This window comes from Stenella coeruleoalba (genome assembly GCF_951394435.1).
Source record: "Stenella coeruleoalba genome assembly, chromosome: 13".
Classification (NCBI taxonomy): Eukaryota; Metazoa; Chordata; class Mammalia; order Artiodactyla; family Delphinidae; genus Stenella; species Stenella coeruleoalba.
This window is the reverse complement of record NC_137159.1, coordinates 52,809,773-52,834,152: the sequence shown is the minus strand read 5'-3', so window position 1 is coordinate 52,834,152 and position 24,380 is coordinate 52,809,773. Positions and strand designations below refer to the sequence as shown.

Genomic DNA, 24,380 nt, shown 5'->3' with positions numbered 1-24,380 from the left:
GATGGTTTGGTTTTCAGGACACCAGTATCTCAGGAGCCAGGTCAGCCTAACTCACTTTTCTATAGGCACCAGGATCCCTGTGACCGTGGTTCTAATATAATCTCTCTTCTCAGTATTTATTTCCCTTTGTCCCTCCCCATAGGCAGGATAAATGTGTAACACAAAGGCCTGGTACCTAGCATCCCGGAGGCACTCAGTAAATATTGGTTGAGTTGAATGAACAGTTCTCACAGTTAAAACGTTTTCCTTCTGATGTTTACCCTAAGTCTCTCCTGCTTGGTTTATCTATTACCTCCTGAATTAGATATGTTGCTGAGTAACAGATTATCCCAAATTTAGTAGCTTAAGACAATAAGAAATTGGTATTATTCCTTATAGTTTCTGGGGGTCAGGAATTCACGAGTAGCTTTAGCTGGATGGCTCTGGCCTGTGGTCTCTCGTGTTGGCCGGGGCTGTGGCTGACCAAGGGCTCAAATGGGGCTGGGGGATCCGATTCCAGGATGGCTGACACACCTGACTCATGAGTCAGTGTTGACTGGAAGGAGGTTCCAGTTTCCCACCGAACGGACCTCTCCGTAGGGCTGTTTGCGTGTCCTCAGAACATGGCAGCTGGCTTTCCAAGAGTGATCCAAGAAAGAGCAAGGTGGAAGCTGCAATGTTGTCTTTTATGACCTAGCCTCAGGAGTCACACTCTGTCATTTCTGCAAAATCTTTTTGGTTACACGAGTCAGCAGGGCATCTCTAGTCATTGTAGGAGGGGCCTACATTGAAGGTGTTAATACCAGGAGGTAGGGATCCCTGGGGGTCATTGTGGAGACTGGCCACCATACCTCTCATTCAACCCTTTCTTTTTTTCTCCCAGAAAATGAAGTTTCTTCTCAAGGCTTTCCTCTAGGTAGATTTCAGTTCTCTCCTCCTAGGCATCTCACGACCTACTAGGGGCAGCCAGACTCACTAGCACTGCAGAGATGTGCTTTGGCCAGGGCCAGCGCTAAAACATCACTAGGGATTCTTGACACTCTTAAGACTGTGGTAGACCTTAACTGCAGCTTAACCTTTGCTGTCTAGTCCCAGTTAATGCTTAAGCCAAGACCTACTGAAAGGGTGGGCAGGTGACTGCACTGTATTCAGGGCCCAGATTTCCAGTTTAGGAAAGTACCATCTTCTGTAAGTAAAGACGCAGCTCTGGGGCTGCCCTGAGGGAGGAAGGTATAGGATGGGAGTTGGGTTTTTAGGAGAGAAGTTGGGTAATATTTGGCCATAACTACTACTTCCCGAGAGCCCTGGTGACCAAGAATGGATATCTGCGAGAAGTTTGCTGAGATTCAAGGCAGGGCCTGTGTCCACAGTTCCCTCTGGACAGAGATAACTTACTCATTTGGGGAATTTGACCTCCATTTGTACTTCATTAGCACTAAGACCTAAGCTAACTGGGTCTCCCTTAAGCATCTGTGGCTTCAGAATATTTTCTTAGGTTCATTAAACTAGAAAGAAAAAAAGGTTCTCCCCTCCCCCACCCCCATCTTTTGTTCTTGATGATTTTCGTTTTCCGTGTATGGGAGTTTATAGATATGAGACCCCAAATTCAGCAGATGTCTCTGTTGTTTTGTAGAGCTAGTAGAAATACATTTTTCTCCTCACATCGTGAGTCTGCTTTCCCCAACATTGTCCTGTCTCTCTGGAAGACATCTCATGGAGAGATAGGAGTTTCTGAGACCCTAAGATGCAATCCTGGAAATTCATTAGTTTTTCCAGACTGCAGTGTTGCCTGGAAAGAGGTGTCAGCATCAGGTGGGTGGGGCACATTGCGTGTGCGCGTGCGTGCGTGCGTGTGTGTGTGTGTGTGTGCGTGTGTAGTTAGAGCCTGTGCACCTTGAAGGGGCACAGGGTTGGATTCTGGATTGCTTTGCTTTCAGTTATTGAAAGCATTATTGTTTTTGACCTCCTTATCCCTCTCTCAACATGCAGAATTCTGGTCATAGTCTCCATGGAACATAAAACTTTTCAGAAAAAGTTTAATTTAAGCAGGTTTTTGAAGCCAAGGGAGAAGATATAAGTTCCACGGGCACTGTGGCCATGATGACTGTATCTGTAGAAGGACCTGGGGCTTGTTCACCTGTGTTAAGCTTCCCAAGGAAAGTCCATCCTCCCAACACCCTGCCCTGGAAACTGGCTAGACCTGGGTTACTTGGAGGGACAATGGAAGGAAGGTGAGCTCACTTCGTGGTCCAAGGGATGGGGAGAATAGATTGTGTGACTTAAGACAAATTCATCTGCTTTCTGGAAAGGTGTGGGGTTCACTTGGCCAATTACCAGCCTGGACTTTGTGGCTTAATAATCATCTTTACTTCTTTTAATCTTCTTTCTCCATCTCCTTTGTCTTACGGGTCTTTCATTGCCTATTTTTGTTTGTTTGTTTTTATCTCCTGATTCCCTGAAACTATTCTTCTTTCCTAGTTAGCCTGATAAATACCCATCTGGCCAACTTCCTGGGAACCCTGCTCAGGACTTCAGATCTCTCTGGGGAAGGCTATGGTTTTTCTTTTTAATTTTAACTTTAAAATATTAGTGACAGTGCAGAACTGCCTTAGCAAACAGAGGAGTTTGGGGAAAGTGAAGAGTGAGTTCATTGTGGCATTTTGGGAAATTGTGCAGGCGGTTAATTTTGAGAAGGTCTCTGGAGCCTGGGGTGACGGGGTAAGGGGACCACTTGGGCATTGGAGGGTGTCATTTTTAGGTCACTGTCCTTGAACCTTTCCGAATCCTGCCTGCCGCTGACTGGATGATGTCGAAGGGCTGATAGCAACAACACTGATGGGTGTGGGTTTTTCAGTAAATAATCCCATAACCTTTTTGGCCGGGCTACCTTGTCATTAAAAGGCTTGTGATATATTTGAAAAGGGGGGTGTCAACCTTCACTTGGCACTGACGCCCCCCACCCCTCCGCCCATGACCACCAGCTAGCACCTGGGAACGGACAGATGCTCTGCTGAGACTTCTGCCACTGCTTTCCCACAGGCATTTTTTAATAGAGCATTTTAGAAACATGAACCACAGACATGACCTCGTGGACATGAGCTCCACAGGGGTCAGGTGCCCAGGAATTCAGCAGCAGCTAAGTTTCCTGTGATATGAATCACAGGACCATCGCTGGTACCAGTGAGGACTCTGGCCCCGCCCTTGGCTGATTTCCCTGGATGAGAAGCCTCTTTGAGCATTTAGCAAGTCTGCCTGGAGGGGTTTTGCTCTGCGGTTTTTCTCCTGGCAAGTAGTGACTTTTCCTGGGTACCAGAAGCATGTAGTAGTTCCAGTGTGACTGCAGTGTGTAATTTTGAATGGATGGAGGAGGGAGGAAGGGAGGGAATGAATAAATGCAGACAGGCAGGAGGCAAGGAGACTTCCTGCTTGCTTAAGGACGATCATTGTTCTCCAGTGGTTCTCCATGTCCCCATGTGCTCTGCATCAGAGCTTGGGTGGTGGGATTGGGGGGCTGCCCGCCCCCTTTCTCCCTGGTGTGCTCTCCCTCAGTGACCATCCCATTGTCCCGCCACCGCTGGGTTTGACCTTAGTTTACCGTAGCGCTACTCTCCCTACCCTGTCAAGCGTCCAGATTTTTCACGTTTTTTTTCCCCCCAGCAAAGCACAAACTAGCTTAAGCTTTATTTTAAATAAGTGTACAGAGCATACGCCCTGCCATGAACACAAAACAGGTCATTCAGAAAGTAAAGATGAGAAAGGAGAAAATGGTTTACATTAAATTTGAGATGCTAATCTTGAAACGCCACCAGTGCTCTTCTGATTAGATTACACACAGAATAGCACATGCAGACAATCCCAAGCCTCTCCTCCTAGACATTTCTGCTTCACATTGTGTGGCTCTTTGGAAACGCATAGATAGCACAGACTAATCTCACTCGCGGAATTAATTGCTGTTTCCTCTTTCCTGTTTTGAACAGAAATTTTCTTTATTGTGTGAGCACAACATGTAGAACATAGTCTTCGGCACCACATAAATATTTACTTAATCATTAAAACTCACTGTCATGTAGCATTTGTTTCAACTTGAAAATATTATAATCCATCTTCCTCATGGAAAATAAAATGAAAAGGCACTGCTCCTTTGATTTTCAGTACCTAGTTTTGTTTTGTTTTGTTTTATTTCCGTGATCTTGCATTTTTAACGGTAAGTCCATAAAGTTAAACCAGAGATTTACTGAGAGGGAAAATTAAGTAAACTCTTCAGAGACTGAGTGGGAAAAATTCCATTTAGTGTCTGTCAGGAGCTCCTCCCCACACCCCAGTCATAATCACCGTTGTCCGGACTGTGATGGTAGTTCCTTGCTTTGTTAGTGGAGGCTCATCTACTAAGGACCAAATCCAAAGTATTTGAGAAGAATAATTTAGAGAGTGGCTATGCCCCTTCCATTGTGGCCAGGAGTCTGTGCTCAGAGCCCTGCCTTCCAGCCAGTATCCACATAATAAACATTTTTTAGGATGTACAGTTTTTTTACCCTTCAGAAAGTCTCAATGTGTATTTCTCCTTATGCTCCTTGACGATATTTATCCTTTTCTCTTTCTTATTTTATTCAAATATACACTATACACGTTTCCTAGTTTTCTTTTTCTACTTATTCTTTCTAGGTGGACTTAGCATATCTGCTTTTTGAATCCACTGCATTAAATTCTACCGTGTGGGTGTGTTATGAATTCATCAGTCCCCTTTAACTTTCTTTTCTAAGTCTCTAGATGAGAGCAGGATGAATGTGCGGAGAGGTGGGTGGGCAGCAGCCGGGAAGGGACTTCCATACACACAGTTGGGTACCAGGGATCTAGGCTATTCCGCCGTCCTTGGGAGGTGTGAATGGATGGGCCAGGGTGAGAATTCCTGAACTGACATTCACTGTTAGCTGTGTGACCTTGAACAAATCAGTCATTAACATCTTGGGGCCTTGGTTTCTTCATTTGTAAGTCAAGAAGAATACCACCTCAAGATGTTAGAGGGTGTGTGTAAGTTGCTTTCATACCTCGTGTATATGTAATGATACCTCATGTATATGTAATAGTACCTCATAGATGTGTAACAGTACCTCGTATAGAGAATAATACCTCAGATGTGAGATGCTTAGCACATGCCCATACACGCAGCTTCAGAATCATCCAGGATTTGACAGTTATTTAGACAAAAATACCGGGATGGGGCTTCCCTGGTGTTGCAGTGGTTGAGAGTCCGCCTGCTGATGCAGGGGACACGGGTTTGTGCCCCGGTCCGGGAAGATCCCACATGCCGCGGAGCGGCTGGGCCCGTGAGCCATGGCCGCTGAGCCTGCGCGCCCCGAGCCTGTGCTCCGCAACGGGAGAGGCCACAGCAGTGAGAGGCCCGCGTACCACACACACAAAAAAATACCGGGATGGCTGAGTTATTTTCTTTGTGTCGTGAAATAACCTGCCTTGAAGACTGTATTCACTCTTTGCTTGGGTTCCAAGATGAGCCATCCGAGGACATTCCCAGCCTTTTTCGAACTAGTCACATTTCTTACTGCTTTTGTCCTAGAGCTGAGTCAATGCTCCTTGCCCAGCCCAGTCTTCCCGAGAGTTCTCCAAGTCTGAAGATGGAGTCTGCTTCTCCAGAGCCTCTGATGGATGGGGTTGGGGTAGACCATGACGACTCTCTCTTTTATTCACAGTGGCAGGGGTGGACCATCTGGGGGCAGCCGGACCCCAGCAGGGGTAGGTTTTGCTGGGCAGGGGATGAGGCAGTTTCACTCCCTCTCAGTAAGGAGGTGCCGTGTTGGCACCTGGGGGAGAGAATGTGCCAGCTTGGTGTTCAGGCAGAGCCATTGCACTAGCTCTTCTTGATGGATAAGAAAACAGAAGCCCAAAGAGGTTAAATGACTTGTTCTAGGATACAAAGCAAGTCTGGGGCAAAGGCAAAATTTGTCCAGTCTCCCAGCACCTATTTTAACCCTACTGGTAGAAAGAGAAAGTCAAAAGAGGGAGGTCAGAAAAAATAATGAAGACCACCCATGACGTACTTGCTTGTGGAAAAGACCCCTGTGTGCCCTGAACATCAAGAGTAGGTGACCTTCCTGCAGTGAGGAATGACACTGGTGCCCAGAGGTGGCCGGTCACGCATATTGGTCCTTCTGACTCGTCCAGGTTCCCAGCTCAAGGGTCTTGAGCAAGCTTGATCCATGGGTTTGGCAGTCCTTGTTACACATACCCAGGGAGGAAGTTCTGGCATCTGGGAGTTCGTCAGCGTTAGCCTATTAGAAATTCCCTGCTAGATATTCTTTAACTGAAAGACATTCCCAGAGCACTGAGGTTAAGGGTGCCCATGACCTTGTGTGGGGGACTGTGTTCAGTCCGGTCAGCTCAGCCCCCTTTTTGTGCAGGAGGACATGAGATGAGGTGAGGGAGGTGATGACGAAGCAGTGAGACCTTCAGTAATCAGACTGGCCAGAAGAGGTGGCATAGGGTTTGGCGCCAGGGGCTGCCTCTCCCTGTGTCTCTGAGTGTCCCTCTGGTCTAGACCGAGAAGTCTCAGCCCAAGGAAAAGGGGCCAGCTGAGACTGATCCACAGAACAATAACTGCGAGGTGTGGGTTCTTTGTGCTTCTCCTGCCACTTGCCTGCAGCCTGTCATAGATTCTTTTGAGCACTGGGGCTGTAAGGTACCTATTGGTCTTAGAAGCCCCTAGGAGATTGAGCTTATAGGCAAATCAAACCAAGCAGAAAACATTCCTGGAATGTTGTTAGAGATTGGAATTGCTGAGGATCTCACAGCTGCTTCATAGGGTGTCTCCTTAGCTTTATGCCTTCATGAATTCTTGTCACGGTATCTGACCGGCCAAGATCTTCATTTCCACAGAAAGTTTCACGAGAGTTATCCAACTTTGCGTTGGCCTTTCCCTCACTTGAGTCACCCCTTCTACTGTGTGGTAGATGCAGCCATAAAACAAAGGATCTGTGTAGGGCAGGAAGGGCCATCGGGGAGGAAAGCCAGCATTGGTTTTGCCTCATGGGCTGTGGCAAATGAAACGTTGCCCCAGGTGGGTGTGGCCAAGTGCATCCAGTGACGGCAAAGAGCATCCTTCAGAGCAAGTCGCAGATGTAGGGGCAGGTGGGGTGACTCTTCACGCAGTTCAGAACCACAGGCAATTGGGGAAGCCAATAAAATGTATATTGTCTCTCCTGATCTCCATGCCAACATCTGGTGCCCTTTCCTCCTCATTCACACCATGCAGCCCCCCACTCCTGCAACACGAGGGACCCTTCCATTACCTAATGCTTTAGGCAGAACTGCTTTTAAAAGTCATTAAAGAGCATTAGAGAACATTTTTTCAAATATACAAATACATACTCCCATCATCCTAATGTAACATAATTCTTACTTTCATGTTACCTTCAGCCTGCAAACGTGTTTTACGTAGGGTTGTGTTCCTGTGCCTTCTGTTTCCCCACGTTCCTACATAGTCTTTCCCTACCATTTTTAAATTGCTATAGATGTAATATAATTCATTAGACCATTCTCCTAATGTGAGACAGTCAAGTTATTTCTATTTGATGGCCGATTAGACATGCCATGGGGAACATCGATAAGTTATAAGTGTATAGCTTTTAGTTTCTGTTTAATTATTGACTTGGCAATTCCTTAGGAATTAAAGCTTAATCAGAGGTTATGAATCTGTTTGTGATGTTTGCTATGTACTGTAATATTGCTTCTGAAAATATTATGTGACATTGCCTCTAGCAGTGAATGAATAACTCAGTTTCACAGCAGCCTTCCAAATAGCTGATAATACCATTTTAAAACAAATTTGTTTCTTTATTAGGCATTAAACGGTATGTCAGTGGTATGTCAAGACTGCTCTGCTATGCATTTTAAGAATTCCTAGTAAGAGTGAATATTTTATATTTCTCCTCCTATAAATTTTATGTTCATGTCATCTACACATTTATCTATAGATAAAGATTTTGATGAATATATTTTTTTGTGTGTTTTTTAATACATTTTTTTTTATTTATTTATTTTTGGCTGCGTTGGGTCTTTGTTGCCGCACGCGGGCTTTCTCTAGTTACGGTGAGCGGGGGCTACTCTTCGTTGCTGTGCGCAGGCTTCTTCTTGCGGTGGCTTCTCTTATTGTGGAGCACGGGCTCTAGGCACGTGGGCTTCAGTAGTTGTGGCTCGCGGGCTCTCAAGCGCAGGCTCAGTAGTTGTGGTGCATGGGCTTAGTTGCTGCGCAGCATGTGGGACCTTCCCGGACCAGGAATCAAACCCGTGTCCCCCGCGTTGGCAGGCGGATTCTTAATCACTGTGCCGCCAGGGAAGCCCCTTGATGAATATATTTGGATTTGTTGATACGTAGGTCTCTATGGTATGCTTGCCATTGAATTGGAAACTAATCAAAAGGGAACAAACAAATCCAAGTTGTAGAATGTTCCATAAGACAATATCCTATATTTTTCATAAACGTATCATAAAAGAAAAATGTCAAGAAAATTGTTCTAGATTAGGAGATTAAAGAGACATGGCAACAAATGCCATGCATGAACTCTAATTAGCTCTTGGATTAAACTTTTGAAAACAACAGCAACGATAAAGGACATTTTGGGGACAATCAGGGAGATTTGAATATGAACTGTATATTGGATAGTTATGTTAGTGTTAAATTTCTTGACTTTGATACTGTGATTATGTAGGAGAATGTCTTTGTTCTTAGGAGATAAAGGCTGATGTATTTAGGGGTGAAGTGTTGCTTCAAATGGTTTGGCAAAACTATGCATCTGTCTATCATGTATTTCATATTATGCAATAATATATTGTAATTAATATAATTATAATCATGTCATAATATAATATATCATAATGATATGTTAATGGCGTACATATATTAATATATTATGCTATATTATATGTAAGTATATAGTATATAAATTATGCATGATGTATTTGATATATATGTTAATTGGTATTATACACACAAATATATATATGTATTTATAAATTTTTTACCCCTGCACCGTGCACTCTCTCCTACCCACGCGTGAGTGCGCCTGTGCACACACACAGTGCGTTACTCCCTTCCCCATGGAAGCTGCATTTTAATAGAGACCCTTCACATCAGTGGGAAATGCTGAAGGGATCCATTGCTAGCAGTGACTCCAGGCCCAGCAGGGAGGTTCTCTGGGGCTGCGGAACCTCATGGCCCCCCTGTGCAGAGGTGTGTGGAATGGGGGTGTTTTCATCAGCCAGGGGCCCCACCCCCTTTCTCCTGAAGCTTTGTGTGCAGGCCTCCTTGGAGCATGGAGTTTACCTGTGTTCTTCCTCTCTTGTAGCCTTTTGTCTCCCCACATCTTGGATGCAGAATCTGACTTTCAAAAGGCAGGGCGCATATGCTTTGGGGCAGGGTAACGGAACCCTTTGGGGACGTTAGATCAGAGAGACCCCACCTTAGCAGGAGCTGTCCTTGGCTCTCTATCTACCCTGCGCCCAAGACCCTCCCATCCCCCAGCCCCCACCCTCTGCAGGCTTGAAGCAGCTTCTCCCCCGGTGTCAGTGCACCCCACCAAGAGGTCTTCAAAACTAAATGGAATGGAATTAATTGGTTGCTGCATTTATCTATTAAATCAGTGTAAACACAGTTTAGAATGTTCAGTTTGGTTGCTGTGGTCATTTCTCTAAAAGGTTGAGGAATAAGGCCGTCAGGGAGCCCTATAACCCCCGTTATAGCCGTGCTCCCTTGAGAAGACTAGATTGAACTCATCACCATTTTAACTGAAAACACAATTTCCAGGATCAAAATGATTCGCAAATCTGAGAGATTCGTAAATCAAATTGCATCTTAAACACATTAGGGCTTACTGTTGACATATATTCCGTGGTGAATCCTTCTTTGAAGGAATTTGAAGGGTGCCTTGTACAAAGAGAATCCACATCCCCTGGCCTGAGCTGCCCAGGGCTGAGTTTTGGGGTTTGGATTTTTGTAGATCAGGTTTGTAGCAAGTAAGGGCTATTGAAAAGTTTTGTTTTTTTTTAAATACCACATTTTTTCCAGCTTATAAAAATAGAATAGTCTAAATATACCGAAAAGTATGAAGCAGAAATGAAAGTCACCTCTAATTGTACAGTTGAGTGATGATTGTCATATTTTTGCGTGTGTGTGTGTGTGTGTGTGTGTGTGTGTGTAGATGTCTCTAGTTAGAACTGGGATCTTCCTGTGAGAATTTGCTCAGCTGGGTCTCACCCCCTAGGCTGTGGCCAAGTAGGAGGTAGTGGGCTTTCTATACCCAGAGGTAGTCGATGTCAGAGACTGTTTGAAACAATAAGCACCAGTTAAAAAGGAAACCCAGGCAGGGTGGGGGCTATGAAGCAGGAGGTCCACAGGCAGACCCCCGTCTGGGTCATCCGGGGCAGTGCTGAGGATGCAGCCTGGGAGCGCAGAGGGCAGCCTCCAGTCAACGGCCCTGCCTGTTTGCTTGCAGGCTGCTTCCCTCTGAAAGCACACGCTAGGCATTTGTTCCCCGTCGTTCTTGCCTTTTTCCTCCTTCAGTTTGATTTTCTCTCCACCCCTACCCTCTCTGGATTGACAAGATGCCCTTGGATTAAACAGATGTTTGGCTCACACACATGACCTCCGCTGCAGGGAACCTTATTGTCAAAGAGGCCAGGAGGAGCAAAGCTTGTTCCCCTGAGGACTGACACTGTTATGCTGGAGTGTTGGGCACTGGCTGGTGCAGGGGGGATTTGGGGGGCACGGAACCTTCCTCGTGCATTTTCAGTTGTGCCATGCAGGTGACCTTCCAGGGCATACTTGAGAGTGACAGGAGCTTAGTAGGAGACCTATAGCCTGTATCCCCTGCCCTCGGGAAAGCCACAGGCAGCGCAGCTCTTCCTTAACGAGAGCCACCCCGTGAGAGCTCTGGGGACTTACTGTAGGGAGAGTGGGCTGTCCCTCAGAGCAGCATGTGGCCGGTGGAACCTTGACGTCTCCCTCTCTGGGTTAGAATCTGGGCGCCACCACTAGACAGCTGTATTAACAGAAGCAGGCTACTTGAACTCTTCATTCCTCAGCCTGCACACCTGCAAAAGGCGGGTAATAGCAGTACCCCTCAGGTGGGGTTGTTGTGATGACACGTGTCATGCATTTAGCATAGTACCTGCCAGAGTGTAAGCCCTCGACAAACATTAGCCATTATCATCACCGTCTTAGTCTCCTCAGGCTGCCGCAACAAATACCATGGACTGGGAGGCTTAGATAGCAGATATTTATTTCTCACAGTTCTGGAGGCGGGACGTCCGAGATCAAGATGCCAGCATGGTTGGGTTCTGGTGAGGACTCTCTTCCTGGCTGGTGGACAGCCACCTTCTCACTGTGTCCTCACATGGCAGAGAGTGAGGCAGCTCAGGTCTTTTCCTTTTTAAATATTTATTTATTTATTTTGGCTGCGCCGGGTCTTAGTTGAGGCATGTGGACTCTTAGTTGCAGCATGCAGACTCTTAGTTGTGGCATACATGCAGGATCTAGTTCCCTGACCAGGGATCGAATGGGGACCCCTGCATTGGGAGCATGGAGTATTACCCACTGGACCACCAGGGAAGTCCCACTTTTCCTTTTCTTATAATAGTATTAATCCCATCATGGGGGCCCCACCCTCATGCCTGCATCTAAACCTAATTACCCCCCCAAAGGCACCCCCTGCAAATGCTATCGCACTGGGGTTCAGGGCTTTAACATATGAATGGGAGGGGAGGGCAGGGGTGGCACAAACATTCAGTCCATAACAATCTTTATTATTATTTTTGTTGTCCATTTGCAGGGTGTCCTTAGGTTTGGGACAGGCTTCCAAGGGGAGGGAAGGAAGAAATGAGGAAGCTCTTTTTGTCTCCAGTAGGGTCTTCAAGCCCATGGGGGTGGTTCTTGAGCCTTCTGGGAACTGTCTGCTTTCACAGTGTTTTATTTCCCTCTCCTTTTAACCTTTGGGGAAAGGCTCTTTATTGTCCTAGTCTAGGTAAGAGGGAGCAGGAAGAAAAGTCAGGTTTATTAGGCAACTGGGGGTGGAGGGAAGTCACACCACTGACTCCAGGCCACGCCCCTTGGTGTTATCCCCATTGACAGAGGACAGTGCCCGCCGAGGCTCTGGGCCAGGAACACCAGCAGTCCAAGGTCACGCTACTCAGAAGTTTCAGGGAGATTTGAACGCTGAGCCTTCTGACCCTGCACCCTTGCAACATGTAGCTGGTGTGGGGAGGAGTGGAGCGGCCAGACCTGGAGCAGGACTGGGGTTGGGATGGATGCTGAGTGCAGCTGTCATGGCAAAGTGCACAGTCTGCGCCTTCCCATCACGGGGTGCTTGCTCGCTGGAGCTGAGCGGTGAGGCTCCTCAGACCCCTGAGTCCCTCGACCAGTGGAGGCTGTGCCCACTCCCCCTTCTACCTCCATATCCCCGAGGCTGGAGTAGCTCTCCTGCAGGAGGTTATTTCAAGGGACGCTAATCCAGACTGTGTTTTCTCCTGTGCTCTTATCCTTCCCCAGCCCCCAAAGACAATGAAGAGCGCGTGTTCCGGGAGCGCATGCGGCCCAGGAAGCGGCAGGGGGCTGTCAGGCGCAGGGTCCACCAGGTCAACGGCCACAAGTTCATGGCTACCTACCTTCGACAGCCCACCTACTGTTCCCACTGCAGGGATTTTATCTGGTAAGGCCCTCTTTCCTGGAAACCTCTAGTTATGCTTTCTTGGCAATGCGAGGTGGGGGGAATGGGTCAGGAGATTAGAAACTTTACGTAAAAAATGCTGATGTGCTTTATTTCTTCTTCTGACTACAGAAGACTTTTCTGGAAGGCTGAGTGGTGCTTGGGGGGGGTAGATAGAAAGAAGAAACTGGTTCCTGGTGCCTCTGTACTTAGGATCATATCATACATCATATTTAAGGAGTTAAGATTTTATAATCAATAATGGTATTGTGGTTTGTTTTTTTAAAAAATCCTTATCTTTTAGAGAGACAAGCTGAATTATTTACAAATGAAATGATAGGATGTCTCAGATTTGTTTAGGAAAAATATAAGCTGGAAGGAGGGGCGAGGGGCCAGGGGTAGAGATGAAACAAGGCTGGCCATGTATTGATCGTTGTTGGATCTGGGTGATGGGTACATGAGGGTCCACTATATTCATCTCTCTCTTCTAATATACATCTGAATTTTTCCATAATAAGCTTAAAATATTTGATTGCCAGTATTTATAATACAAAGCAGTTCTTAGTAACTGTCATAACACTGGTGCTGATAGGATGCTAAGATTTCAGAGGAGGGAGAGAGGAGCATTGCCTGGAGTGCTCAGGGAAGGCTTCCTGGAGGAGGTGGCATTTCTCCTTTCATGATGACTAGGATTTTGATAGGCAGAGATAGGTAAGTAGTAGGCCTTTTGGGGAGGTGGAGAAACATAAGGACACTGGCCTTGGGGATAAGCAGGGAACTTTTGATGAATACCTACCATGTGCCAGGGTCTCTCTTTGGCTCTGGAAATCTCTAATTAACTCTTCCCAGCATCCTATGAGCTATGTATTATGAACCCCATTCCACTAACAACAGTACTGAGGCTCAGAAACGAGACCACTCTACGGCCCCCCAGCTAGGAAGTGTCAGAGGCCTGATTCCACCCCTGGTAAGCACGACTAATAGCTCATGCTCAGTCTTCCTGGCATCCTCTCTGAAACTGATGTGGAGTTTGCCAACACACTGGGATCCTGCAGGGGAAAGTGAACAAGCCCACACTGCAACATGAACCCAGAAGAGGGACATTCGAATTGCACTGAGGACCCCCTGGATTCCCATGGTATCCAGGAAAGCCTCATCTCATCCTCATGGTGTTCTAGAACTAATCATAGAGGTTGGCGTGGACATCTGAGGTGACACAGCTTAGAGCAAAGTCAACCTGACTGAAGCAGAAATAATGCCCCACTCCACCCTCAGACGTGTCTCATTCCTGGGGCTGCCAACCATCTGACCTCCATCTCTGTATTTTGGTCAAGAATAGGGGGAACAGGTTCTGAAAGCTTAGTCTTAGAGACTCGGGTCTTCTCTAACCCATGGCCAGCACCACTCAACTCTAGGCTTCCTTAGCTGCAGCTCTAATGACTTCTGGCTCCTTTCGCTGGGCTGGGCTTTCACTGCAGGGAGCTGACCACTTGGTGATGGTGCCCCGAGGACAGGGCTCAGGCCAGGTGGGTTGGGTTGTTCTGTGTCCAGGCTGACCCTAAACCTGCCCTAGGGGTACCCTACTCTGGCCATGGAAGGACTCTCTGGTGCTGACCTTCAGGTGGTAGATTGAGCTCCCAGTCCTGGCCACACACTGCCCCATAGCCCTTGGCTGCTTCTGCAATGCTCAGGGACTATGCCTGCCAGAGACAGCCCTCCTCCACGTTTATCCATGAAGAAGGGCACACTCGACGCCTCGAGGCCTATGGAAAGCAAGCAGAGTCTTCGTGGCTTTCCAGAGCACAGCTGGGCCCCTGGAATGGTTGTATAGGAAACTGAGCCCTGACACTGACCAAACCTTGCACCCAGTGGCCTTCAGAGAGAGTCATTTTAAGGCACCCTGCAACTGGGAGTGAGATCACTACCCCACTGCTGGGTGGACTCCAGTGTGCTTGGTGCACTGTGGGCAGCGACTGGAATGATGGGAATGGGCTGGCTTTGTGTGGCTTTTGACCTACTGAAATTCTTCTTCTTAAAGGGCCGTGTTCTTCTTTTCAGGGGTGTCATAGGAAAGCAGGGATACCAATGTCAAGGTAAGAGGGTATTGTATGAAGTAAATCCTTGGGGCCCCCAGGTCGACCCAGATCACCCCTGCTCGTGGGAGGCGGGTGCTGGGTCGGGTGACATCCAGAGCTCTGTACGCTGTGCACGCTTACGCTCCCTCCCTACAAAGCAAGGCCCTGATTTTCCTTTGTCCCTGCCTGGCCATCTCTCCCCCATAATTGTGTGGGAGCAGATGTGCGGGACCACCATCTGCAGGTGTCCCAGGGGTCTCAGCCTTGTTTTGTAGCCTCTCTGGTGCACCTTCTTCTTTCCCCATGAAATGTAAAACTTCCATAAGATGCCCATTAGAGGCTGCCTGTGTCGTGAGCCGGGTTCTGTGTGTTCTGTCAGCTCCCTCACTCTCCCACTCCCTGAAGAAGCTCCCTCGCCAGCTTGTTTTATTCAGTATCACTAATGGTCCTTGCTGGTTCTCTTTTTTGTCTCTTCAGTGCCGTCATTAGCTCTTAAACATTTAACAGTCACTTGAAAGTATGGGAGGGTTTGTTTTTTTCCCCAGTTAACTGACTACAGATGCGAGGTTAAGTTGTCCAGAACTGGATGGTGGGTATGTGATGAGGTCATGTTGAGGTTTCTCTGTGGTTGGAGCTGGGAGGCCATCCCGTCTCCTCGCCCAGCCACTGGTTGACTTGGGTCTCACCCCTGGGGGACTGGGGTAGCTTCTGTGGGACATGACTGTGTCTCGGGGGTAGCATGTACGCAGTTGCACACGTGAGACTTCTTAGGTTACTTGCAGCTAGCTGCTGCCCAAAATGGCCCGTGACACTAAAGACGGAGCTCTGGGCCACCTTGGGGAAGTATTACATTAAATGAAATTTGTGTTTGGCACAGAAGGGCACAAGCAGATCAAGAAGCTAGAGCACTTCTGTGCCACAAAACAGCCATTTGCCTGCTGCCGGCCGGCCGGCCTGTCACCCCAGCCAACCCTGGTGGGACCCTGAATGGAGCACATTCAGAGCGGCAGTTCCCTGGGTAGACAGTGCTTCATGGCTGGCCATTGTTCCCTGACCTTGGCATAGAGAAGCAAGAAAATTGATTGATACTCCTGAAACTAGAGGAAACTGCTGATGCCCTTTGGATATAAATGGTCCATTCTTCTCCAGAGCACTTAGGAAACCCTAATGGCTCTGATGGCAGAGTGCTTTGAAATGACTGCATAAAGGGCTTCAGGTAGGGCGTTACATTAAGACTTGGCTACAGAGACAGAAGGGCGCGGCTCCCCCCCCCCCCGCCCCCGCTCCTCTGCAGAGACCTAATCGAATCTCAGGTTGGAACCTTTCTGCCCCTACTTGTCGCTCAGCCCTCTCGTGTTTTGCTCTTTGCAGTTTGCACTTGCGTGGTCCACAAGCGATGCCATGAGCTCATAATTACGAAGTGCGCTGGATTAAAGAAACAGGAAACTCCTGACGAGGTAAATATTTATAGCATTGAAATTCTGGGCTTTCTTCACCGCCATCCCCACCTTCCACTGCCTCCTCTGTGGTCCCCAGGAGAAACCTTATCTCTTTGAGGTCCCGCTGCTGTCTTTATTGTGTTGATCAAAAATGAAGGGAGTTGTCCACAGTCTTCCAATATGAGGTACAGCCTACGGAATGAGTGTGGCTCAGAGTCGGGTTTAGGTGTGTGAATAGGATGCCAAGAGCTGTGTGATCCCCAAAGGAAAGACCACAAGGAAAATGTGAGTTATTTTATGTCATTATCTCATCGGAACAGTGAAGGGGCTCACTGGCATGTCAAGGGATCCACACAGTTCTTAAATAGTAAGAGACACAACATGCAAGCGGGAACCTTATCTTTATGAGGTGATGGGGAAATGGAGTGGAATTAGCAAATCTAAGAAACACTCAGGAGCCTGAAAGAACCGCAGTAATAACAATAATAGCTGACATTCATTGAGTACTTGCTGTGCACTGATTTAAGCACTTTATCGTATGTTTTTTAAAGCCTTAACAACCTTAACGAAATCCATGTTGTTATTACCTTCACTTTCCAACAGAGAGAATAGGAGCATAGAGAGGTCAAATTAACTTGCCCCAAACCTCACAGCCCAGTATATGAAAAAGCCACGTTCAAATCCAGCTAGTCAGTTCCGGAGTCTGAGCCCTTGACCACTGTGTTCTCTTAATCTTAGAAACTAGTGTTAGATTGACTGTTAGAGAAGTTGTTAGGGGTAAGGAAGAGAGAAGATTCGACTTGAAGCCAGGTTTCTCCTGAGTGATTAGAAGAGTGGTTCTACTAACAGATGTAAAAATCTTTTGGGAGGGCTTCCCTAGTGGCGCAGTGGTTGAGAGTCCACCTGCCGATGCGGGGGACGTGGGTTCGTGCCCCGGTCTGGGAGGATCCCACATGCCGCGGAGCGGCTGGGCCCGTGAGCCATGGCCGCTGGGCCTGCGCGTCCGGAGCCTGTGCTCCGCAACGGGAGAGGCCACAACAGTGAGAGGCCCACGTACCGCAAAAAAAATAATAAAAAAATAAAAATAAAAATAAACCTTTTGGGGAAGATGACAGGTGTGAATCTAAGTAGAGAAGTTATCTGTGTTCATAACAATTGATTTCAAATACATGATTTTAATTCTCGGTGAAATAAATAAATACTGTATAATCAGGCCATTAGATTTGGGAGTCAGAGAGGCCTTGGGTGGATTTATAATCAGCTGTGTTTATAATCAAATGGGTTTATACTTTGGCTTCTAGAAGGAGTCACCTATAGAGATCTTCTACCTGCTTCTTAAAAAGAATTCAGCCAAGTGACATCTCAACATCCAAAGCATTTCCATCTTTTATCTCCTTTTGATTTCCCGCCATCTCTGGAAATCAGGAAGGGACGAGGCTTAGATTGAGTGTCCCATGTCCCTGGAGGGCAGACAGTACAAAGCACCAAAATTATTTACAGAGGTTCTACTGACAGGGTAGAAATTGCAAGTCACTGTCACCCGGGTCTCCTGGCTCCTGGTCTAGGATCATAACCCGAAGTATGTTGTTACCCTCATTAGTTTAAGTAAATGAAAGAAAAAGATGATTAGCTTGCTGTCTGTCTGTCTTCCTTCTTATGGACATTTTATTGAGCGTTTATTGAGCACTTCCTGTAGGTCAGATAATTGTTCCATGTCCCAATGAAATAAAGAGGAATACATGATTCCTGCTTTCAAGGATCTCATAAGTCTCAGTAAGTTAAAAAAAAGTCTCGTAAATCTTATGAACTGCGAACCTCTACAGGTTTATTTATATTCACAAATAGGCACACGTATGCTGCAAATCTACGGAGGGGTGGGCACGATTGTTTTCAGTAAATACTGGGATGCTAGTGCTGGAGTAAGTGCACAGTAGACAGCCGATGCACCTCAAGCAGGGCTCAGTAAGATGCTGGTGCAGCGGCAGGATCAGCCATTCCTGTTGCCGGGTGATAAGGAGGTTGATATGAAGCTGAGTGACCCTGAGGGTGTGTGTGACATACCTCGGTGTTTGTGTTCACATTCATGTCTGTGCCCAGCTCTCACCCACCCCCCCATGAGGGCTTTTCACTCACCGGGCAGCAGTGAGCCAAGGACAGCTCCTCTGCTGTGCGCTGTCCCTAATGCCTGGAGTAGCAAGAGTGATGCTCTCTCGAGCCCAGGGGCTCTCAGGTGATGGTGCCCTGCTGTCCTGAGAGGGGCAGATTTTGTTCGTGTGGCTAGAGATGTATCAGTAGGTGGAGAGCGTCTCTTAGAGGGCAGAGGGAGACCCCTGCTGACGTCTTGCTTCCGTTAATGTTTCCCACCTCTCTACCCCCAGCGTGTCATTGACCCCACAATCTTGTCGTATTAGGTGGGTTGGGGGTGTCATCCTTCTTTGCTGGATAAGGGATCCAAAGCCCCGAGAAGTCAGGAAACTTGCCTGAGACCTCACAGGGGGCTGGTGGCAGACCCAGGCCTGCAGATCAGATGCCTGGACTCCTCTCCCCCATCCTCTGCCCTTCCGTCTTGCCACCTTCTCTTTACTCCTTTTAAATAATGAGTGGCAGCATAGTGGTTAAAAAGCCTGGGCCCTGAATTCAGACCCACAGCCTCAAATCCTGACTCTGCCACGCACCCGCCTGCAGGCACATCTCTTAATCTCCCTGTTCCTTAATTTCCTCATTTGTAAACTCGCGCGCACCCCGTAGGGTGGCGGTGAGGTTTAACTGAGCTGGTGGTGCCTGGCCTGTGGTCAGCACCGATGCCTCAGCGCCCTTAGTGGTCACCACTCAGTGTTAGCCATCTCCATCGTGGTGGTTGTTGGTCCTAACTGATGACCTACAGTTTCCACGGCTGTGCTGGGTTCTTGGGTGTTCACAGAATCCCACATCCACCATCAGGCTGCAGAAAGACTCTGCCTAGCTAGGCTTTGGTGCTCAAGCAGCATTAAAAGCACATAATGACAGTTCTTTAAGGTCAAAATGTGAGGTACAGGTTGAGTGCTGTGTGCCATGGGAGTTGGAGGTCTGGAGTCCCGGAGGGGACTGGTGGGGGAGCAGAGTCCAGCAGGGCAGCAGAGAGAGTGGGATAAGGGTCCCAGCAGGGAGGTTCTCTTCACCTCTTTCCCAGGGCAGCTTTCAGAGCAAGGAGCTGAGCGGTGACCCTGTGTTTTGCCGTCCCTGCAGGTGGGCTCCCAGCGGTTCAGTGTCAACATGCCCCACAAGTTCGGGATCCACAACTACAAGGTTCCCACCTTCTGCGACCACTGCGGCTCCTTGCTCTGGGGCCTCTTGCGGCAGGGTTTGCAGTGCAAAGGTAAGGCGCTGGTCCTGGCCTCCTCCCCCCGCACCTGCACCCCGATGTCCCTCCTCTTAAAGAATCTTTTCGTAGCCTTGAGAGCGCGTTCCAGGCCTGGCCAGAGGACTGAGCCCAAGCCCTCGCTAAGCCCTTATTAGTTACTCCGAGCATTTGTTAAGCAGTCTCTGTGCAGAGGCCATTCAAGGGACTCTGTAGAGGGAACCAGAAGAAGGAAGGCATGGCTCCATCTTTTAAGATAGTGAACAAGCTGGGGAGACAAGATGAGCCTATGAAAGTGCAGAAGAAATTTAAGGAAAAATACATTAGAGTAGAAGGGAAGAAAAGTTTTCAGAGGTGGGCCCTGAAATAAGTCATAGAGATTCTTCTGTCACCATCTGTGGTTCAGAGCTTACTCTTGGAAGGAACCCTGCTAAAGCACTGTCACATCTTATTGATCCTTTGTAGGCCTGTGATAGATGTTATATTATGCCCATGGCCCCCATGAGGAAACGAGCTCAGAGACTAAGTAATTTGATCATGTCATGTAGCTTGTGAGCAGAAGTAGGGTTTGAACCTTGACTTCTGAGTCTTGAGTTTCTTCCTCTGTTTCCTGCTGTCCTGCCTGTGAATTGATTTCTGCTCAAATGAGTGTGCTAAGTGGCACAGGTTATGGTATGTAATATGGGGAGGTGGGGACATACCCTGGGGGCCTGGATAGAGTGTCCAGTTTCGCAAGCTGGTCCCAACCTGCTCACAGAGTTGGACAACCATGAACTATTGGGCAGGAACGTCTCATGGACATTATTTTAAAACAGTGTTTTATTATTTTAAATTTAATTAAAAAATGAAAAACATTAAATTTTATGAAATTACTTTATGTTATAAAATCAGTATGTTATTATTAGTGAATGTATTATTGATAAATACCTATTGTGGAAAAATTGGAGAAAGAGATAAAGTATAAGAAGGAAAGCTGAAGCCATGAACCAATTGGTCATTGAAGGGATCCCAATGAGAAATTATGAGGACTGGAAATAAGGTGCTGGCTGTAGTGGGAATAAAGAAGGAAACCCACTTAAGAGGTATCGAGGAGTGATTTATTGGCTGTAGTGACGAGATCCAGCTGGGAGGATGGCGACACTACTCGCTGAGACAGGGAACACGTGAGGGAGGGCAGGGCTGGAGGCAGTGATGGTGGAGTTGAGCTGGGGGCATGTTAACTTTGACGTGCCTGTGGGAAGTTTACGTGGAGCTGTCTGACTGTTGGACGTTCTCATCGAAACTCCGAGGAGAAGTCTAGACTGAGCATTTAGATTTGGGATTTGTCAGTGTCTAAGTAGTAGTTAAACCTATAAAGTAGATGTCATCCCCAGGGTAGTACCTTGAGTGTGAAGAAAGAAGAAAACAACTTGGGAATCTGGGGGGTGGGGTGGGGTACCAGCATCCTAGGATGAGTGTGCAAAGGAGCTGGGAGGGAAAGACCTCAGAGGTAGGAGGAAAAGTAGCAAGGGATGGCATCATGGAAGCCGAAAGAGTAGAGAGTAAAATTTAAAGAAGGAAATGATGGATAGTGCCAAATGGTTCCAAGAAGTTATTAAAGTAAGAAGTAGAACATGGGAAAATAGAACCACCATATGATCCAGCAATTCCACTTCTGGGTATTTTCCTGAAGAAAATAGAAACACTAATTTGAAAAGATATATGTACCCCTGTGTTCATTGCAGCATTATTTACAATAGCCAAGATATGGAAGCAACCTAAGTGTCCATTGATAGATGAATGGATAAAGATGTACACACACACACACACAAAATGGAATAGTACTCAGCCATAAAAATTAATTAAATCTTGCCATTTGTGACAACATGGATAGACCTAGAGGGTATTATGCTAAGTTAAATAAGTCAGAGAAAAACAAATGCTGTATGATTTCACTTATATGTGGAATCTATAAAACATCAAGTGAACAAACACAAAACAGAAACAGACATAGAAACAGAGAACAAACAGGTGGTTGATGAGGGGGAGGGGGGGAGTGAAATAGGTAAGGGAGATTGAGGTAAAAACTTCCAGTTACAAAATAAGTGAGTCAGTCACAAGGATGAAATGTACAGCATGGGGCATAGACTCAATAATACTGTAGCATCCTTGTATGGTGACAGATGGTAACTAGACCTATTGTGCTCATTTTGTAATGTATAGAAATATTGAATCACTGTGTTGTGCACCTGGAACTAACATAGTGTTGTAGGTCAATTATGCTTCAATAAAACTTAAAAAAAAGTGGAACATGGGGTTGGATTTAACAGCAGGGAGGCCACTAGTGCCCTCAGCAGGAGCTGTCTTGGTGGGGCAGTGGGGATGGATGCCCAAGTGCAGAGGCTGAAGTGAGAATGGAGGGTGAAGTATTTTCAGGTTATTTTATATAATCAGGAAAAAGACAGTGGAAATGGTGAGCCAGGAGAGACAGGGGACCATTGACAGAACAGGGACAGAGAGATGGATACCCCTTCTCCCAGTGGAAGGAAAGCCTCAAGGCCAGGCCAGGGTACAGATATGTGTCCTATGTTGGGGAAGGGAGTCCAGGAGGAGGTGATTAGGCAGAGTGATCATTTAAGTTCTGAATCTTTTGAGGGCATTGCAAATAAAAATAAGGATTTCTGAAACAGGAGATCCTGTTCAAAGTTGAGGTGAGAAGTGGGGGTGGTGTGGAAGGCGTGAGCAGGGTTGGAAACAGCTGTCGCGGGAAATGAGGACGACCTGCCCCAGGACAGGAGGAAGTGCTGCTGCTGACACATCTCGTGTCCTGTGTGAGCTTCCCAGACATTCACATTTCCCTTTCTAGAATTCTAGCACGTGACCTGAAAGAAACAGGGCCTACTCGAAATCCTTTTTGCCATTACGTGACATTAAAACAAAGGAAGAGAAAGAAAACAATGCAGCAGGAATCTCAGATGTTTTCAGAGGAGTGATGCAGTTTTTGGAAAGTTGAGTGGGGTTGCTGGGAAGCAGAGTGCCTGCTTTGGATGGGACTCTGATGAAGCCATGTCTGGTTTTTAGTAAATCTATTAATTATTGATCTATCTAGGGAATCTAAATGAAGATTCGTCATATCATAAATATTGATATCTTTAGAAAGCAGCCCAGATGCCCAGACGCAGCAACTAGGGCTGTGGGTCCCTGGATGACCCCGGGAGAAGGCAGGGCCCAGGGATGGTGTACTCAGCTCTGTTTTGGCAGGAAACACTCTCAAGCCTGCTCAAGTAAAGGATGGGATGAACGAGGCTGCCTAGAGCAAGGATTCCTGTTCACTGGAGCCCAGGGGAACGTGAGGGGGTCAGGCCACACAGAGACGAGAAGGTAGAGGCTGTTCAGAATTTAGGGCCCCCAGCAAAAGTTCGCAAATGTTCCCTGTCCTTTTCCTCTGCTACCATGACTTGGCCATTTCCTCCTTGCTCCTTTCCTACTCTTGCTGTTCCTGTCTCTCTCTCTCAATTAATAGACTTTATTTTTTTAGAGGAGTTTTGGATTCACAGCAGAACTGAACTGAAGGTACAGAGATTTCCCATATACCCCCTGACCCCACATACACTGAGCCTCCGCCACCATCACCACCTCCACCAGAGTGATACATTTCTTACAGTCGCTGAACTTACATTGACACATCATAATCACCCAATGTCCGTAATTTACATTAATTTCACTCTTGGTGTCGGATACTCTATGGGTTTTGACAAATGTATGATGACACGTATCATACAGAGTGGTTTCACTGCCCCCCACGCCCCGCCAATCCCCTGTGTTTGCTTCTCACTTTTGATCCTTTTTCAACCTCAAGTCTTTCTGCCCCTGCCGGCCCCTTACCCTGTGGAGAGTTTGATGACTAGAAGAGGCCAGGAAGGGCCAGGGCAGGGGCCCCTCGTGTCTGGGTCTAAGCCTGGTTCCGCTCCTATGATTGCTAAGAAAAGGAAATCAAGACTTAGTTACCTGCCCGGGGTCCCAGAGCAAGTCCCCATGGAGCTGGAGTTAAACTCAGGCAGCGGGCTCCTGCCCTGGCTCTGACCCGTGCTCCGTGCCCTCTCCTGCTCGGGGAGACTCCGTCAGATCCTCACCTCTGCTGGATCAGGCTGGCTTGGCCTCCTGGGCTGGAGCCCCTATCCCCTGGTCGTGGTGGGACACCAGCCACTTGGCCTGCTGGTCCTTTGGCTTCAGCTTTGTTGCCTGTCCCGCTCCTGGCGATAATCGGTTTAGGTATTTTTAGTGAAACCAGTTTCTCTCGAGCCTGGGTCTATAGGGAAGGATCCATGAGACTGTCCTGGTCACTCTCCCTTCAGCCTAAAATTGCCTGAGCCACATGGGTTCAAGTGTGGTGCATATACTCTTTCAGGGATCGTCCCTCTGTCAGCCAGGGCGAGGGAACATAATTACCCCCTTTTTACTGGTGGAGAATGGAGAACAGTGTGCAAAGGGAATACAACAAGGGGCCTGTTGGGATGCCTCTGTCCTCCGGGCTGCCACCTCCCTCCCACAGCCCAGAGGGGACAGACGCTTGGAGGATGCTCACGGGCTATTTTTGGTAACTGAGTCCTTAATCAGGGCAGAAAAACACCAGCACTAAGTGATAAGGCAAAATATTTCATTCCTGTCCTTTGTTTTTTTGTTTTGTTTTGTTTTTGTTTTTAGCTGTGCCACGTGGCTTGCGGGATCTTAGTTCCCTGACCAGGGATTGAACCTGTGCCCTCGGCAGTGAAAGCACGGAGTCCTAACTACTGGACTGCCAGGGAATTCCCTCCTGTCTTTTGTCTTATGATTTGAGTGCTGGCGCAGTTGCTGTGTCTCT

At 47.4% G+C, this 24,380-nt stretch overlaps 1 protein-coding gene across 1 annotated transcript in view; it reads left to right on the top strand.

Annotated features, from left to right (window-relative positions):
* The window catches only part of PRKCE (protein kinase C epsilon), a 510,565-nt gene that overhangs the window by 304,515 nt on the left and 181,670 nt on the right, over window positions 1–24,380 (top strand). The window contains exons 4-7 of the mRNA XM_079940859.1: window positions 12,533–12,692; window positions 14,748–14,782; window positions 16,136–16,221; window positions 19,429–19,558. Coding sequence (XP_079796985.1) covers window positions 12,533–12,692; window positions 14,748–14,782; window positions 16,136–16,221; window positions 19,429–19,558 — 411 coding nt within the window. The remainder of the gene's footprint in view (window positions 1–12,532; window positions 12,693–14,747; window positions 14,783–16,135; window positions 16,222–19,428; window positions 19,559–24,380) is intronic.